At 33.4% G+C, this 19,987-nt stretch overlaps 3 protein-coding genes across 3 annotated transcripts; 2 read left to right on the plus strand and 1 right to left on the minus strand.

Moving 5' to 3' along the window:
* The first annotated feature begins 238 nt into the window (after positions 1–238).
* On the plus strand, positions 239–3,479 carry LOC125807923 (protein TRM32-like). Its single transcript, XM_049487674.1, has 5 exons — positions 239–409; positions 868–1,062; positions 1,222–1,307; positions 1,408–2,734; positions 2,838–3,479. The coding sequence occupies exons 2-5, from the start codon at positions 900–902 to the stop codon at positions 3,413–3,415; spliced, it is 2,154 nt and encodes a 717-aa protein (XP_049343631.1). The 5' UTR covers positions 239–409; positions 868–899; the 3' UTR covers positions 3,416–3,479.
* A 4,921-nt stretch (positions 3,480–8,400) lies between these two features.
* On the plus strand, positions 8,401–9,412 carry LOC125807549 (metallothionein-like protein type 2). The gene is made up of 3 exons (XM_049487278.1): positions 8,401–8,560; positions 8,734–8,805; positions 9,090–9,412. The coding sequence occupies exons 1-3, from the start codon at positions 8,496–8,498 to the stop codon at positions 9,175–9,177; spliced, it is 225 nt and encodes a 74-aa protein (XP_049343235.1). The 5' UTR covers positions 8,401–8,495; the 3' UTR covers positions 9,178–9,412.
* Positions 9,413–10,227: 815 nt separating this feature from the next.
* On the minus strand, positions 10,228–14,783 carry LOC125807996 (eukaryotic translation initiation factor 3 subunit C-like). Its single transcript, XM_049487755.1, has 4 exons — positions 14,683–14,783; positions 14,502–14,568; positions 11,881–13,662; positions 10,228–11,380 (listed from the first exon to the last, which is right to left on the minus strand). Exons 2-4 carry the CDS (start codon positions 14,523–14,525, stop codon positions 10,439–10,441), a joined length of 2,748 nt encoding a protein of 915 aa, XP_049343712.1. The 5' UTR covers positions 14,526–14,568; positions 14,683–14,783; the 3' UTR covers positions 10,228–10,438.
* Positions 14,784–19,987: the final 5,204 nt, after the last annotated feature.

Below are 19,987 nucleotides of genomic sequence, written 5' to 3' on the forward strand. Positions count from 1 at the left end.
ACCCCAAATTGGCTCTGCCATATAAGGAGTAACATTTAAACTCTTTACTCTGAAATTATATTATGTAAATACGGTATATGTTGAATCTTCTTTTTTTTAAAAATTGTACTCTTTATATTTTATATTTAGTAAAGTCCTAAAGTAGTTTGACGGGTAAAAAGGCGCCTGAAATAGAGGTTTTGTAGTGTGGTTGTTTTGGTCGTATTTGAAAGTGGTTGATAAAACTTTAGACCTTTTCCCCTCTTCTTCTGCTCCTCCTCTTACGTTATAGGGCTAGGCAGTTTCATTTCATAATACTTATTTCTGTTACTTACTTTTATGCCAATAAATTTCTCTTTTATTTAACAAATCTCTCCAAATATCACCTTGGCCCTTTTATCAGCTTAACCTCTGCTTCTCAGCTCAAAAGGTGAACCAATTTTCTCTGTTTTTCATTGATTGTTGTCTCTGTTAACACTTATCAAGTAATTGTCAGTTTATTACTTATTCTTCTTTTCCTTTAAGATCACGGGGTTTATTCACTTTGATCTCTGTTTTTAACTTTTTAATTCGTATTAGCAAATTTTATTGCGAGAAAAAAAGAAAAAGTAGTATATTTGATTACATAGTATTTAGTTCTTGATTCCTTGTCACGATTTTATCTATGTGAGCCTTGTTTGAGATAAGTGGTGAACGAGGATTGGTTCAACATCTGTTAATATATTAAAAAAATATTAACCTTATATATACAGTATAAATTTCCGGCTACCCTTTAGCTCCGCCCCTGTTTGATATTGTAAAGGAAACAAGAGAAGAGTTAGCTCCATGAATTCCCTGCTTGTTAGTTGTTAATTATGTGTTGAATATTGGTTGGTTTGTTCTTATCAGGCTAGAGAAGACAGATTCAAAAAATTTATACTATGGGAAAGAACAAGTGGAGTAGGCATGTAGATCATGAAGATGAGGATATTCATCCAGGTTGTATGATGGGATTCATACATGCCCTTGGCTACAATAGTTGGCACTCTCGCGTAAAGAGGAAATCTCTCCCGCGTATAAATGATGGAAGCAGTCATATCAGAAGTAAGTCAAGATTTTATACGTTGACGTGTTATAATAGGTTACAGTTGCATGTTATTGCTAGTAACTTAACTATGGTATAAAAATTATTTAACTCCCTATTTGAAATATGTGTGTTTGTTCATTTTGATATCTAAAATTCTTGTATTCGCTCTTCAATAGGTATTTATTCTTCCAAAGACAAATTGGTTGGCGAAGATCCTAGTGAACTAGAAATGCTTTTAGATGATAATGAAAGTCAGTTTTTGGTAAGTATTATTGAATGCTTTATGAAAAAACTTTTTGTAAGTTTATCAGTGTCCAAACGTTTCAATTTTGATGAAGACTAATGTTATCATATACTTTTAGGTTGATAAGGGAACTAGAAAATCAAAGGGGTCTAACAAAAGGTCTCTAAAAGCTAAAATAAAAGATTTGATTGCTGAGGAGATGCATAAGGAAAAAAAGAAGTCCAAGAAGAAGAAATCAGGCTCTTCTGATCAACCTAAGCTCCAGAGAACTTGTTCAGTTGAACACAGTGAAAAGAAACATCCTAGTATTTTGGTTCCCGCGAATGTGGAGGGTGAAGAATCACCAGATAAGAAACGGATGAATGCCATCGATGCATATGATACTTCCATTGATAAGAATGCTCTAAAATCTCAGCTTAAAGATCATGCTGAGTTGCTTTTGGAAATTTTGAGGGAATCAGAAGCAGGATATCAGAATTTATCCCGGGGTCAGCTGGTTTCAAATAAAAAGGCTAGATTAACAAAGTCAGGATCATACCCTGTGTCTCATTTGTCGCGGAAAACAAACTTCAAACCAATTAAGCTTGAGGACAAGAAGAAAGAAGTTTGGTCTTCTGCTAAAGGAGAAAGATTGATAGGTGTTACTCGAACGAGATCTTTGTCTAATTATGCAAAGACTCTCTTCACAAGTTTAGGCCTCCTGGATGATGATGGTAGAAACTTGAAGCTAGACAAGTTGTCGAGCCTTAGTACCAAGGGAGCAGTTGATAATAGAGAAAAGAATGAAGAGCTCGTCGGTGTAGAAGATGTAAATAAGGCAGGCACAGACCATCAGAACAAGTCAAATGGATATTGTGAGATTGATGGATTTGACATTAGTAAAAATACAATCATGCACAAGAGAAGTTCCTCTCTAAACGAGTTCATGAATCGATATACTAAATTATTTGAACATAGTTTTAAGAAGGAAATGAACTTGTATCCCTCCAAGAGTTTGAAATTGACTAGTGAATACGAGATACCACCATCAATGTCATTCAGAAGGATCCGTTCTCTATCTTCCTCTGAGTCTTGTTCTCTTCTTCCTAACGGGGTGGCTGGTGATATCCATTTTTCAGAATGGCTTGTTAAGACCGTAGAGGAGAGGAACTCACATATGAGAGGTGAAATTGAGAAAGAAGAGAAATCGATATACGCCACTGAAGAGACTGGATACAAAATTGAACAAGTAGAAGGAAGTGAGGATATTAAGATATATGAAGCAGATAATGGAGTAGTCGAAGATCTTTCAGAGATCATCGATGAGGTAAAGATGCTCAAAGGAAACTCTTATGATGAACAAGAGATAAAATGCAACGAACCAATCCCAATTGATGTGGTTCCAAATTCAGAAATTTGTTTTAAAGAAGACATTTCCAGCTATGCAGAGTTCCAAATTTCAGAAGGTATGTCTATTTTTTCTCATTAATCATCAAATATTTCTAGTAACTTCCTTCATTATGTTATTCTACGCGTGAATTGTCGTTTAATTTGTTTCTTTTGGCTCAGGTTTTGATCCTAAACAGAATGTTGATGTCGATATTCAAGCAAAAGCAGATCATCATGACAAATCTTACAGAAAGGAAAACGCGGACTTGTTTTATGTGAGGGATGTTCTTGATCATTCAGGTTTCTCTAGAAATTTCTTCAAGACAGCATGGTACTCAGAAGTCCAAGTGTTAAACCCTTCATTAGTTAGAGAACTCGAGTCCTTGTGGCATGAAGAAGAAGAAGAATGTTGTCTAGGGGAATTTGACTTCTGCTGTCATCATCATCTACTATTTGATTTGGTCAATGAGGTTTTAGTCCAAATGTATGACAAATCATTCACATACTACCCTAAGGCCTTATCCTATAGTTGTCGCGTTGCTCAATTGCTAGAAAATCGAATGAATGAAGAGGTATGCAACAATGTCGGTACGTTGTTGAGGTTGAAACCGGAGCAAGAATCAATCGACACCATTGTGGATCAAGATTTGAAAATGGATGATGGTTGGATGAATCTTCAGTTAGAAAGTGAATGTTTAGCACTTGAACTAGAGGACATGATTTTTAATGATCTTTTGGAAGAACTTAGATGTTTTTGAGTATGCAGAGTTGATTGTTTTTTTTTCTCTTGATTAATTTATATGTATGAATTTTGGTTTTGCTCAATGTATATATTTACAAATGTTCAGTTGAGTAGTATGTTGATACCTTAAAATGTGCTAAGAAGGATTGTGTTTACCTTCACTTTGTGACATTCATAAAGAACCATTCTTGGGCTTTATTAAAGGCTTCCTCAACAGGCCTGAAGCCTAACATGGCTTTACTAAGCTTTTAGGGCTATTAGTAGAGCCCATGAAGCATATGGGCTTAGCATACACCATTGAACTAGCTAAATGAGTTGATTTTAGAACTCGAATATTGTCGCGAGATTTTGAGATAAGTTGTTAGCTTTTTATATAAGACAAATTACTTAACTACACTCCTTTACTTACCTTAATATCCATTTATCCCTACTTATTTTAAAATTTTCAAAAATCCCTTATTTACCTATGTATCCCGCATGTATCCCATTCACAACGCTATGTATCCCGCTATGTGGAATGTATCAAACGCTATGTATCCCGTGCACAACGCTATGTATCCCACATGTATCCCGTGCACAATGCTATGTATCCCGCTATGTGGAATGTATCAAACCTAATGTATCCCGTGCACAAAGCTATGTATCCCGCAAACATCATTTTTAAGGGATTTTTGGTAAATAGAAAACTAGAAGGGATAAAATGTTATTTAGTACTTATAATATGTGGTTCCTATAATTTATACTTTTATATAATCATGGACAATATCCACTTCATAAACTATTTGTTTTGTTAGATCTAATTGAATTTGTATATGATGTCCGAGAGGGACGAAATTTTTTATTCGATGACATACACACCTGAAATTAATTGTGTGACGCTTCTTTTATGTCTCGCACAAAAAAATGTACCAAAATTTGTGGATCCTATTTGGGTCCATTTGTGAGACAATGAAAAGCCTTAAGCCTGTCACAACTATTGTCAAATGTGTGAGACACAAAATAAGGTTTTTCGAGAGGGACTATCTACTAGGTCTAAGGAGGTTCATCAATGGTGGACAATTATTAAACATGACGAACAAAATATAAGGAATAGTTCTTTATTAGTGATGAGCATTATTTTTTGTGGTATCTAGTCCTACCACTAGATATTATAAACTTCAATTAATAAAATATGCACATTCTTTTCCCTATTCACCACAATATTTTAACAAATCTTTACAGAAAAGATATTATCATACTGTTTTTTGACATTGGTATAATAAACCTTTTTGTCTAGCATGTCAAGCTACGTCTCACAAGTAAAAGAAAAATGTTATGTTTCGTTTTTAGTGCTCAAAAACAATATCAAAATACATATCGATAATATGTACGAAATACTTCATGAAATAAACATATCACATAGATAAAATTATAAGTTAATATTGCATCAACTCAATATCAAATTTGATCATATTTAATGATAGACATGTCGATAGGCTTCATTTTTACAATTACCTTCCCTGGAACAAATTGTGAAACTGCAATTGGAATAATACTAGCACTGTTGATAGTGTTTGAAAATAGTGATATATATGCTCTTTTTCTTTTCTTTTTTGATAAAAGATATGTGAAGCATCTTGTTCTCAGAATTTTAAATAGCTAAAAGTAGACGTAGGCAAAAATGGAGCCTGTGCTTTATAAAGTAGACATGATCAATGACTACTACATTGAATGGATAGAAATAAAAGTACAAAAAAAAAAGCACTTTATTGTTTTTCATTTCATAGACAATAGGAAGAGAAAATAATATTAACAATGATTAAGAATAATACTAGATATATATATTATTTTTTAAAATCTACTAGTACTTCTTTACTTGACTTTTGTGATATCTAAATCTTTAGCATCATCCAAAATGCCAACAACCCACCATTCTATTGTGGTAGTCAATTCCAACACGTCAATTTAATTATCCTCATCAAATCACTTACTTACACTTACTATTTATGGTTCTAATTAGTCAATAGTTCCCCTTCTCTCAAATCAATGAAGAAGGAAGATATGAGTGGACTCTTCTGAAGACCCACAAGTGAAGCACTATACTATGGTCGGAGGGACGAAAAAGAATTGCTTTGAAAAAAAAAAAAAGTATTTTCAATGCTTATTCATGCTCAACGAGATATATTAATGTGATGATCAGGATACTTTTATCTCCTAATTAACCTCACGAGCTCTGCGATAAAGCTTAATTTGAGTCTCGATTAAGAACAAGAACACTTAATTAATGGCTAAAGAATTGGAGTGAACTTGAAAAAACTAAGGTAATTTGTATTTCTACACATAGGCAAAAAATAGGTGATCAACTTTTCTTGTTATCTCATGCGCTACGCTGGTGGAATATATGTAATAGGTACTCTGAAAAATTAATTGAAATTAACAAAATGATTCGGACATTACTTTTATTAATAAAAATAAATTACATATATGATTAATTAAAATTTTATATTATCATATCACTTTTTACTTGATAAAACATATAATTTGTCTTATTTTAAAATTACAAATTCTACACGGAAAAACATAGCACATGGATATGGATACTGTTAGCAATAGGGTGTACAAAATCGAACCAAATCGCAAATCGAGTTAGATCGGAAAAAAAATCGCCTAATAGTTTGGTTTGACTTGGTTTGGTATTGGAAAAAAAAAATCAACTATATTTGGGTTGGGTTTTAACTAAAAAAAAAACAACCCGACATAATATATAAAAAAATTTATACATAAAAATATTTACTTTGATATAATTTTTAAATATTTCTTATACTTTTTCATAATTTTTATCTCTTTTAATATACAATTTCAAGTTTGAAACTTAGAATTCTGAATGATCCAATAAAAATTATAGTCAACAGATGTTGGTAATTATAATAAAGCTTAAATCAAAAATCAAATTAATACTAATGCAAAATGAAAATCAATTCAACACTAATTAGAATGACAATAATATTGAATATTTGTTCTTTAGTTTTACATTGGTTTAGACAATTAAAATACATAATCTAATTTTAATTTCCTTTAATATTTAGTCATTTAACTAATACTTATTAAACTTATTTTAGCATGGTTTAGTACTTTTAAATTATGATCATTTTCATTATGACTTGTTAATTTTCAATATTTGTTTTACGCGATTTTATTATTATTTTTGTTGTTGGATATTTTAGTGTCATTAATCATATCATATTTTGTGTTATTTTATTAAAAAACACCTTAAATAGTTGTATTTGGTAGGACTAAAGAAATATTTAAAATACAAGTAAATTATATGTTTGTATGAATACTTTATCTGAAAAACCCGAAAAAAATAGAAAATCTGAAAAACCCGAGGTTGAAAAATCCGAGTTTTATTGGTTTGGTTTGGTTTATAAATTTTAAAATCCGACACAAATAATTTGGTTTAATATTTGAAAAATCCGAACTAACCCGACCATATACACCTCGCAATATCTGTTGATCATAAATAAATGCAAGTTTCAATCAAAAAAGAAATTCCTTCCCGACAATATCCTTATAATAAGTATATAGTTAATTTAAGTTACTTTCTCAGTTTTAAATTATATGTCGTAATTTCTAATAATAATAATTATTTTAAATTATTTGTTATAGTGGAAGTTCAAGACAAAATTATTCCATTTTATCCTTGGAGTTTGTACTAATTGGTGCTAAAGATTATACAAACACTTCAGTTACCTTGATTATCCCCGATGTCATAATCATTCAAATATCAATGAGGGTAAATAGTTAAAAACTCCTTCTAACTAGGTTTTGAGCGTATAAAAGAGAATCACGATAGATAATTTGAGATGTGTAAAAGAAAATCACCAGAAATAATATTTAGGAGAGCAAAAATCTACAAATTTTGAGATAGACGGACGTAAACCGACATTGAGATCAATGTAAGCAAAGAAAATTCCACCTAAATTTGTGGATTAATTAGGAGGGTTTTATTATTTGTTCTGATCAATTCTCATTATCTTGAAACTTCAAGAAAAAAAAAATCAATTTTTCATTGCTCTCAAGCAATTAGCTTCATGCCTTATTCTCTTTTTCAGGGTACTATTCAACAACAATCTAAAGTTTTTTTTAATTAACGGGAATAATATTTTATATTTTTTTGTTTAATAGACGAGTTCTAACAAGTTGCTCACCCGTTTACAAGCGCTATTAAACAAAATTAAGTATAAACAGTTGTATGTATTTCAGTGTTAGCTAGTTATGATAACTACGTCACTATCTCAAACAAGCTAAAATTCAAATACATGAATTTAAACCTAAAAGTTCATGCTTCTCTATTCAAGTTTGCACTATTTTTCTCCTCTGGGTTGGCACAAATTAATTAAAGGTCTTTCGACACAATTTCTTATCAGGTGATTTTAATTCTACACCGATCATCCTCTTTTAATTTACTTTTAAGCAACTTGACTATAATATAAATAATCAAAGGGATGTGGTGAAATGATAGAGGTCTTCGAGTCTTTGACTCAAGCTAACACTAGGAAAGGATTAATAATCTTTATAGGGATAGCTAAAAACAAATGTGGAGTTAAGCTTTTGAATTTATGAATTTTAGATTATTATTTTATTTTATTTTAAATATTGGATTCCTAATAAATTATTTATACATATTAAGTAAATATTTTTAACATAAATGACAGATATTATAGCTATTAAATTTTATCGAACTCATAATCAACCTACCAACTCCGACTATAGTTTAAAAAGTACCTCCCATATATTGGACGACTTTTACAACAAGAATCCGAATTGTTAACCGGTGAATTCTGAACACCGGTTGATTTAACAATTAAAAGTTGATTGAGTCAATATTTTATCATGAATAAATCATAAATTTACTCCAAGAAAATAAATTAAAAATTAAAAAAATCAAACAAACATATTATTCGTCCACGTGTCAGGTATATGATCACACACAATCACCAATAAGTCTCTATAAAATCCCAGTCTTAGCAATTCATTATTCATCACAATTCACAACTACACAAGAAATTAAAACCTTTTTTTAGTTTTCAATCCAATTTTCCTAAGGAAAAAAAAACATGTCTTGCTGTGGAGGAAGCTGTGGCTGTGGATCTGGCTGCAAGTGCGGCAGTGGCTGTGGAGGGTAAGTTCTTCCTAAAATATTTATGTAACATATGTACTTCCATCGAAGAAAATCAAATGAAAGACTTTCATAAAAAAAATTTCGTAGAATCGAGATGATCTAGTTGACAGTTTATTTATTCCTTTCACTAAATTTAATTAGCTAAATTCTTGATTTTGATGAATTAATTGCAGATGTGGGATGTACCCCGACTTGGAGAGCGCTACTACCTTTACCATCATTGAGGGTGTTGCACCTATGAAGAAGTTAGTCTGATTTTAACTTAGACTTTTCTATATTTTGTTATGATCGAAATAATTACGTAGTTTCTAAATATGTACGTTTAGAATTCACTAACAAAATTAAGAAGTTTCACTCTCGAAATCTGAATTATAACACATAAATTAAAACAAAGGAAATACTTATAATATCAAGTCACCTAAAAGATAACTATAATACTGAAACATATAACACGTTAAATTATACTAATTAATATGAATTTTGTTTACCCTATTAAAGTACATATATAATTTACATGAATTAATTGCAGCTATGGAGTGGTTGCTGAGAAAGCAACAGAAGGAGGAAATGGCTGCAAATGTGGATCAAACTGCACATGTGATCCTTGCAACTGTTGAGACACCAAAATGTCTCTTGTTCTATTAACTACTACTATGTGTTTTAATAAAACTACAAAGCCAATTGAACTGACCATCTGCAAATCTTTTTGACAAAGGTTTGTCTGATGTTTATTTCATGGTTTTTTATGTTTGGTTTCCTAAGTCTCATTAGTTATGTTTGTATGAAGGAAGTTCATTTGGGCTTGTAACACAAAACTTTATCAATATGAAATACAAGTTGGCTCCTTCTTTTACTATGTGTATAGTCTATCTATTTTTAGCACTATGTTTATTGAATTTTGTTTATACTTTTATTCTACAGCCAAATATCCATAGAAATTTATACAATTATGTTAATTAAGAGGTAATTTACAATTATGTTGAATAAATGATGCTGATGATACAAATATTTCATCTCATCAATGTATCTAACTTAAATTCATGTTTAGGCAGAAAAGTATAATCTGCAATAATGAAGGTTAGGTAAACGTCACTACTTTATCTTATGTGCAAATTATTGAAGTTGAAATATTTCATTTGCGTGTGGGAAATCATAAACAAATTGACAGGAGGCCTTCAAGTCCTTATGAATTACGCAATGGATCATTTCTAAGCATAAATTCGATTGTTAAAAGAAACGATTTAAAGAATAAAGCGTGCAATTTTATGTCACGCAATTATCCCTACCATTAGTCTATTTCTCCATCACCATCACCTCTGAAAACAACTTAGCTTTGATGCATTATTTACACAAAGTTGAAAAGGTCAAATTTTCTAATCAATAACTATCATGTGCGTCAGGAAGTAGACCAATTATGTTATGTATGACGGAAAAGGTCACTTTTTTCATAATGGAAAATATATTTCATTAAAAAAGGATTTATCTGAGAAATGCTTTCCAGCATTCAATGAGTAGAAAGTAACTTTTTTGCAAATATATACTAAAGAATTAGTAAAAGTAGCAACAAATCAAAAAAGGTTTTGGTGAAAGTTTCGTGTATGAAAGATAAATAATAGTAATAGTTTTAAGTGTCGATTGGAGCAAATAACACAAACTTAAAATGAATGTAAGAAAAAAACTTCCGTGCATAACACCAGTACAAAGTCCTAGTTTAATGGGATCAGACTTTCACTATAGAAAATGATTGTACGATTGTTTGAATACCAACTTGCAAAATTCTACACTACTACAAAAATAAGGGTCTGAAAAATGATTATTTGGGATGTGTTTCCAAACGCTGTGTTCTCTCAGTGCAAAAATATGTGTCCTCCACTTTAACTAAGCACGGATACCCCTGTTAAGATTCACCATGCGAGATCCGTCCATATTATGGCCTCCCCTAGCAGCTGCATTTGTCTGATATCGTGAACCTTGACCACCATGAGTTCGGGCCTGACCAGTTCTATCCCTTGATGCTTGCCCTGAGGCAAATCTACCAGCATTGTACCCTGTTCGGCCCCCACTGCTTCCTTGCCTGCCTTGTGAGAAGGAGAACTCCTGCCACTTACCAGTCCCTCCTGCAGCTGCAGCGGCATAATCCTGGCCTTCCCTGCGCCTTGGTGGAAGGCCCTCCAAACCCCCACCTATCCTGGACTCCATAGCTCTTTCATTAGTTTCTGATAGAATTGCCAGCTTTTCTGTCAACTGGAATGCCAAACCCTGCAATCTTGTATGCTCAACATCATGGAAGACCACACAGCGAGTTGGTTGATCCCAGTTTGCATGAAGCTCCTCACTGATGATCATTTTGCTCACAATGCTATGAACTTGTTTATCAGAAAGGTCAAACATCCCTGCAAGCTGATCCAAGCTCAGAGAATTGTAAGAAGAAGAATATGTAAAAAGGTAGGTCCTCAAGGCCTCTTCCTTGATTTTGGCTCTAACCATCTCAAGAACACTCTCTTTGTTCTTAAAAAGCCTCCACATATCAAGGGACTTGATAACATCAAAGGCCTTCAGAAAATCTCCCTGCTTGAGGGCTCTTGTGGCAGCCATTACATGGTCCCTAACATTTTCAGGTGGGCCAGTGAAAGTTTGTCTCTCACTAATTTCAAGCAATCTCCGGAAGTTCTTGCTTATGACCTTGCGCCTTGTGTCATGACTATTGGCTGCCATGTTTGGCACCTCTAGTAGCATGGCACATATCAGATGGACAGCCTCAAGAAGCTCAAGATTTATATGCATATGATAAGGCATCTGACGTCTTCGTTCTATCCTTTCCTGCCAAGGATTAATGTGTAGATTTAATGCTATGAGAAGACTCACAATGAAGAACAGCAGAAAAAAATCCCAAGATAAATAAGTCAGTAAAACAGATGATATTTGGCTTATTTAATCTGAAGTTGAGTTAGCAAGAATATAGTTTAGCCCTTCACCTATTCGCAATCATCTTGCATCATAAAATTTATGCTTTCCTTAACTTTTCATAAGTACTTAAAATTATACAAAGAAATGCACATAAATGACGGTATTTAATAGCCATGATCCCCAAACTCTTATTTTTATTTTTTCCATTGTAGTACACTACACATTATTGTACTTGACACCACATTTTGAGAACGTGACAGTAAAGAAGCAAGAAATTGCAAATCTGAAGCTCGAAAAAGCATGAATTTCCGTGCAACAATAAATCAACATACGAGACACAAAATAAAGGAAATATCTCGCTTAAAGGAGCACATACATGACATAAATACTGCCAAACAGTAAAAAAAATTAACCTGTTCCGGGGTCTTCTCATGATATCTGCTTTGGGAAACACCTTGTGCAAGTAATTCCTTCACCCTGCCAGCAGAATACAGTTCAGAAAGGCAACCCTGTGTTTCTGTAATGAGTCCCACTCTGAATGCACAGAGACCAAGCTGAGCCATGGCTCTGTTAAAAAGAATCTGAGTTGAAATGTCCATGTGCTGGATATTATCCTGCAAGTGACTCATTAACAACAAGTCACGGGATACTGAAAACTCATCGAAGAGAGCATGATTGTATATGTCACAGAGCATAGCACGTGCCTTGGTCCGCTCATCCCCATGTTTGTAAATGAGCGAAACAAGGACGTCCATCAATGACCTGCTGCCCTCTTCAAAGGAAGGTTTCCTGGGCACAAGCTCAGGAGTCGGAACAAATGCTAGTGGGCCTTTACTCTCCTCAGCCACCTTGTTCTCGTCAGCAGACTCCCCCTCTCCTTCTCCTTCTGCTAGTTCAGCTAATTTCCTCATAGCATCATACACCTCTTGCGGTTTATAATAAATGAACTCAACCTGTTTAAGAGCCACTTTCGCGGCAGCTCTAGTGTCCCCCACGCGAACTAAATAATCTTGGATATTTTGAGCAAGAACCAAGAACAATGGCTCATCCCTCAGCCTCTCAACATATTCACGAGTGTGTGGATCAATAACCTGCAAGCTCTTAAAAAATTCAACATCTATCTTTTCTACAAAGGCTACCAAGTTCCCCCAGATCCTTATTGTCCCTGTGTAGTCTGATCCCTTCTGGGTTTCATTCTCATCAGGCTCAACCATGTCATCAACTACAATATTAGGGTATTGGGTCAACATGTCAAGTATGGTGAGCACATTCTGCACGCACTTTTTCCATACATTTACCGGCATGTGCCCACTGAGACTTGGATTAACATCAAACTGGGCAGAGACAACACTGAAAAGAATTTCAAGCTTCTGAGCTGGGGTCTTGGCCACCTTGGTCAAGAAGGTGAGTTGTTCAACCAATTCAATCCTTCCAGTTCCCTTCCTACCCCTAGAAGCAACAATTTCCTTAAACTTCTTGTTGACTATATCCCAGGTGATTTGACTTGGGTCCTTGAACTGTTTATCCATTAGTTTGTCTTTCTTGTTCAGTATAATCTCCCACTCATTTACCGGATCGGGACCTCTAATAGGGTCATCATCGGATGCAGATGCAATCTTTGTAGGGTCCTCCTCAAAGTCCTCTTCCTCCTCCTCATCATCTTCCGACTCTTCATCATCCCCACCTTCATCCTCACTAACAGGAGGATTCTCCCTATATTTGTTGATCAACTCTTCATACTGTTTATTATTTTTTTTGAGCTTTTGTTTCATTGAATTCAAGGCTTTGGCATTGCTACTACTCATCTTCTTCTTTGCCTCCTTATTGGCCAAAGCCTGAGTCAAAAAGTCCTCCAGCATCACTAGAGATTTGATGTACAGATTAGGAGCTCTAGCTGCCTCTGTAATGCGCATGACCTTCTCCAGCTGTTTATTGATCTTGTCGAAGGTCTCTTGAAGACTGACCCAGTCATTGATTTTCATGGCATTCTTCATCTGATCAACTGTAGCAGACAATTCATCAAAGCGCTTGTCCTTGGCTGACCGGACAACACGCTTCTGCCCATCTGACTCGTCACTATCACTATCATCAGCTGCAAGATACCTCGATCCACCATCTGTTTTGGTGGTCTCAGCTGGTTCATCATCCTGCTGCTCATAATCACTCTCTTCCTCCTCCTCAGTCTCACTGTCACCCTGTTAAAGACCGTGAAAATTAGAGATCAGGTTTCACCAACTTAAAGGGTCAGTTTATGCAGAATGGAGCACGCATATGTCAAAGATAAAGACTTAACATTTACAATAAATTGAAGCACACCAATTTCAAGGCTCCTAAGACTTCCTTTCAGAGTAGTATATATAATTTCAATTATATAAGTGGTGTTTGGTATGGAGGAAGAATTCTACAAAACAAGTTTTTTTCTTGAAACATTCAGTGTTAGAAATATAAAAAACAAACATACTGCAATTGTATAAGGTGAATAGAGCATATAATAAAAGAATTAGAGTTTTGGTGATATTCTTGAATATTAAGGGTTGACAAAGTTTCAGTTTGAAGCATGAAATATTAAGTAAGAGTTGTGATATTTGTAAAGAAAAATGGCTTCCGCGTCTTATGTTGTTTTAGGAAAAAAAAAAAATGGCTTCCCTGTTCACCTTACATAATTCATTCTCCCACTTCCAATGAGGAGTACTTCCAACCTTTTTTAATAGTTCACGACAATTAAACAATGAGCAAATACTTTCATCAAATTGAATGAATTTAAACATGTTCGTTCAATACCAAACACACACTATATCCCCATCATAAAGGATTTTTTTTTTCATAATAATTTATTTCAGAAAAAGTTTATCTAATACAGACGAAACATGATCACTATAACTTGATGGTCCATAAAGTCTTAAAACATCTTCTATACTTCAATAAAAAAAGAGGAACAAATACAAATAAGATCTTTACTCTTAACAGAGAAAACATTCGAAAATCTAACGCCTCTTAATGTTATAAGCAAATTTTGAAAAGATAAATCAATTACCTGAGTCCAAAAACGCGAAGCCATCTTCTTCAGCAATAAATTCTTACGACAGCAGAGGTATGAAAAACTGCATTCGACAAATCCAAATCCAAATAAGAATTATGTATAAAGTAAATCCACCACGAAAAAACATACATCAAATTGAATTATAAACGAAAAAAGAAGAAGAAACAGATCGAACCTGCAGGTTAAGATGAATTTTACAAAACGATCGCTGAGAAGAGAGCCAAAATACTGAAGTTGGACGGGAGTTTTCGATTTGAAACCCTAAGGAACCTGTTAATTTTGGAAGGGCCGTTATATTGGGCTGGAATCGACTTATGGAGATTATAAAAGCATGGGCCAACTAGTATTAGGCCCAAAGCTTCTTTCTTGAGTACTCCTCTTTTAATTGACAAAATGGCACAGCATAACACCCTATAGACTAAATTAGCTAGAAATAGCCCACTTTTAATTTTTTAGCAAGAAAAAGACTTTGTTTTATTTATTTGGCATTGAATAGTTATTTTTCTTTTTTTTTTAAAATGTATTTTTGTTCTCTTTATTTTTCTCAAACACACGTTCTAAAAAAATATTGTTTTATTATCCCTATTTTATCTCCTTTTTTTTTATCAACACTTTTAAATAGAGTTCTTCTCTTTTTTGTCTCCTTTTTCTCTTTCCAGAATTCTTTTCATACGTAATTCTCTCCCTAATTTCAATTCTTCTCCTTAATTCAATCTGTTTATGAAAATCAGATATAACAATATGTTTTTTCATGGATATTTCTAAAAATCATCTTTATATATAATCTTGTTCTTGTCAAATTAATTGTTGAATTTCATGATTTGTAGAATTGAAGTTCTTTCAATTTTGTTTTTGCGAAAATTTAGGTTATTCAACCTTCTTTTGTTTTCTTTCTAAAATCCTTTTCATATGTATATTTGCTTCTCTTCTAAATTTTCTCTTATTCTCCTTAATTTACTCTGTCTATGCAAATCAGATATAACTGTATGTTTATCGATTGATCCTTCCAATAATTTCTTTTAATATATAATTATGCAGCATTTCTTGCCCCATTAATTTTGAAAATTCGTGACTTGTGGAACTAAAGTTTTTAAAACTTTTTTGGCGAAAATTCAGGTAATAGTTTTTTGAAATTTTTGTTCTCAATTTCATGGGTAAGAAAGATCTTCGTAAAAAAATCAGAATGTTGATTTTGATGAATACAACTGTAATGACCCTAAAGGTCATTTTTGGAAATTTTCATAAAATGACCGTTTTACCCCTCCCGATAGTTGCCTCGAGTCCTAATTGTTGTATTTTCGAAGTTGGTTTGAAGGAAAATTGATGAAAAGTTGAGTTTTTGGAAAGTTGAGTTTTTAAGAGTTAAAGTTTGGTTAAAAGTGCTAATTCGAGTCATTTGGAGTTTCGAGACTCGAATCGGATTTCCGTCGATTCCAGCAGTTTTAGAATGTTGAAACGGGTCTATGAGAATTTATAGAGTCGAATTTGGAGTTAAAACGAAGATTTGAGGTCCTAAGTTGCAAAAATTGTGAAATTTTGATCAAGAGTTGACTTTGGTCAACAAACGAGGTTTCGGGGCTCGATATGGAATTCCGAGGGCACCGTTGGATTCAGGGGGTGATTCTAAGTCTAGAATGAGTCTTGGTTGAATTTTTAGAGCCCCTGAGTGCGTTTCGAGTTTTTGAGCCTAAAGTTAGTTTCTTGGCGCCTTATCGGATACCGGGTCAAGGAGACCTCGAATTCAAATTACGACGATTTCATTGAGTCCAAAATGTCATTTTCAAGCTAGTAGCATATTTGGTTTGTGTTCGGGAAGTACCAAATGAGTTTTGGGTGAGCTTTTAAGCTTCTTGGATGCTTTGACACTATTTCAGCAAATTGTGGCAACTAAAGGGTTCATTATTAGTTTTAAAGGTCGAAAAATTATTCCGAAGGTTCTGAAATTTTGAGCATGAATTATAGGACTTATCTACAAATTTTGGTGCATTTTCGCTAACCCGAGATTGGACTTTTATCGCAAATAAGAAATAATTGTTTACCGAGTAGAAATGATATTTGACTGGGCAACGAGCATGAAATTGAGCTCCGATTGAACGAGCAGGTCCGTATCATTATTTAAGACATTTACAAAAAAGAATCGGGTCATTTCACTATCGTATGAGGAAATTACGGCCTTTTTAGTGAAAGATTAACTGTTGTTTTTCTGGTGCATAACGGCCATGTACTGTTATAAAAAAATCTCAGACTGTGTTCATTTGGTATTTTGAGCATATCGGGAGTTCTAGAGATCGGAATGGAGTGATTCTTATGGGTTTCTTCTTGAATTAATATGAGGGTTAGTATTCAATCTTCAATCATAATTTCTTTATCTGGTTTTTTTTCCCTATCTGTAAACCTCTTGGGAAAAATTGGGGTTTATCGATTTGGACTCCCTTTTTGATGAAAAAGGTATATTTACGATCCTTATGTTATGGGTAAACTGATTTAACATAAAATTATTGATTCATCGATTATTTTCACCATATTAACCGCGTACAATTTGAACTTTCCCGGTAAAGTTAAGGTTTGATAAATTGAGAATTTCAAGGTCGATCTTAGCTCCGTTTTTGATGAAATTTCATATTTGAACTTATCTAAGTATGGGTAAGATGTTTTTCAAGAAATATTTCATTTTTGAGTCGGGGTTTCGGATCCAAATATTTTAAGCTTCTTCAAGAATATGAATTTTCCTTCAAATTGAGTTTGTGAATTGATTTCAACTCCGTTTTCAAATTGGTTTTCACCATTAGCTTCCAAATACTTTAAGGAGCATTTTACATCAAAAATTTCCAGATTTGGGTATCGTTTTCCGGTATGAGACTTTTGGACCATTTTGCCATTTTCCCCTAAATTTCCTGATTTTGGTGTCATTGGACTCGAATTGTGATTGTGAATAATTGTTTGAATAGATTATCGTGATCCGGATTATACTCGGAAAGGAAAGACCCAAGTCAAGTAACTTTTGGAGTTCGTTTTAAGGCAAGTGGCTTCCAAACTTTGTAAAACTCTTAGACTATGCATGACTACTTTCCTAATTGTGTTGGGGAGTAATGAGGACTGATGATGAGTTTTATTTGTTGATTGAAATTGTTGTAAATGAAAGATGGGGAATAAAACGAGTTAAATGTGTTATATGTGACTTGATTTTGTTGAATAAGTCATGTGATAACTGATATTGAGGGATAGAAGAGCATGAGTAGGCTATGATTGATACCGACATTGATGTTGAGACAAATGATGTATAATACTATGATGTGGTCGCGATATGGTTGTGATTGAGACAAGTGATGTGTAATACTATGATGTGGCCGTGAATTGGTTGTGATTGAGACAAGTGATGTGTAATACTATGATGTGGTCGTGATATGGTTGTGATTGAGACAGATGATGTGTAATACTATGATGTGATCGTGATATGATTGTGATTGATGACATGTGCATATTTATTATTCATCCCATGTGTGAACTATCTGTTGCATGAGTTCTGAGACACTGATATGAGGATGGATGGATATGAGACACAGTTGAGACTAGCTCCGGCTAGAGATATATGAGATGGACTAGCTCCGGCTAGCGATTTGGATGCCGATGGGATCTGGTTCCGGCGGTGATACATGGTTCATGTGTGGCCCCCATGGGTTCTGATTTGAGTATTCAGCGCGGATTGATTACGTCAATAGATGTGTATCGTATGACAAACATGCATCACGACTACATGACATCATTATTGCATTTTGCATCGCATTTGCCTTATCTTTGTCTGTGATGTGTGGATTGTATCGGTTTACCCTTCTTAGGTGGAATTTGATCTACTTGCTCTTATTTGTTGATCTGAGGTTGATGAGGATATACTGTTGGTTCTGGCTGTTGAATATGATCTGTTTAGTATAGGTTGGTTGGTTTGCTGCTAGATTGAAGTTTCGGTGGTTCGGTTGGGATTGAAAGGAGTTGTTTGTAGCTGCTAGTTTTGCTTAGTTTAGAGTTACTTGCGAGTACCTGTGGTTTTCGGTACTTACCCTTGCTTCTACACAATTGTGTAGGTTGACAGCTCTCTCTCAGATTCGGCTTAGTAGTTTCTTTAGCAGATTGAGCTTCGGGACATACTCGAGAAGTAGCGGTTCATTCCAGACGTGCCCTTGAGTTATCTTTACTTTCAGTTTTGTTCTATTCGAGGACTATACTCTGAGACTTGTATATTTTAATTCGAATTCTGTATTTAGAAGTTTGTACATGTGACAACCAAATTCTGGGTAGTGTTGAGTTTTAATTAAAGTCTTCCGCTTATTTATTATCTTTTATTCTCGTATTTCTACTTCTCTATCGTTGTGGTTGGGTTAGGCTGACGTGTCCGGTGGGAAATGGACACGTGCCATCACATCCGGATTTGGGGTGTGACAACAACCCAATGTATAGCAATGAATTCCAATATCAATTTAAATTAAGGTACACAAGTTTATTATGTGAATACAAATCACTGAATACACGATGAATACGAACTAATGTATACATAGTGCAGTTACCGTATACATAAACAAAATCACATGTACAATTAATGAATAAAATTTATATATGTATCATATTAATCTCATTCTTGTATTCATTATAGTAATACGTATAATTGATGGTAATATTCTTATGTATACAGTATAAAGTTTATGTACACATGCTACAATTACTGTATACATCAATAAAATTTACATGTCTATTTTTATGAATATTTTTTGTGTATACATATTTTTTTTATGTATACATTATGTAATTGCAACTTTAATTATTGTATAATTTTTGCATATTTATTATTAAAATTTCTAATAAAATTCCATTTAATATTATTTGATTAATTATTGTCGATTATGTGATAATTAATACACGTTAGAGCATTAATAATACATTTTCTTACCTTAAAAGTAGTCACAATCTTTTAATAAGTTATTTAAAGAATTTTAAAAAATTCATTCATTAAAAGTTGGTGTAACCTTTTTTTTTAATGGGTTAAATAATATATATATATCACTTCTTAAAAGTAGGCAATGATTTTCTAATAAACTAATTATTGTTGTTTGGTAAAAAAAAAAATCATAAAATTACAATAAAATATATCTTTATGTTTCTGTAAATTGTGTTACTATTTTTTTTAAATAAACGGTTAAATAAAGTTGAGTTTAAAAATTTAAAGAAATTGAAAAGCTAACTTCCTTAATTACAAGAGTTAAAAACAAGGAAGAAAAAAAATAATCTCACATCTCCTTAATTAATGCGGGTTGGTTGCACATGATAAAAAGAAAAAAACTATAAAAAGTTTTTTATTTCTTTTAGGCCAATATGTGCTAATTTTGTTTTAGGCTATTAATTGTTAATTAATATTGGGTTATATATTGCCAATTATATATAATAGTTGTATGTCTGTGTCAATTCCTCAAGGAATTTTAATTCCTTTCGAG

The sequence above is a fragment of the Solanum verrucosum genome, unplaced genomic scaffold (genome assembly GCF_900185275.1).
Source record: "Solanum verrucosum unplaced genomic scaffold, falcon-dt-bn FXZP01000183.1, whole genome shotgun sequence".
NCBI lineage: Eukaryota > Viridiplantae > Streptophyta > Magnoliopsida > Solanales > Solanaceae > Solanum > Solanum verrucosum.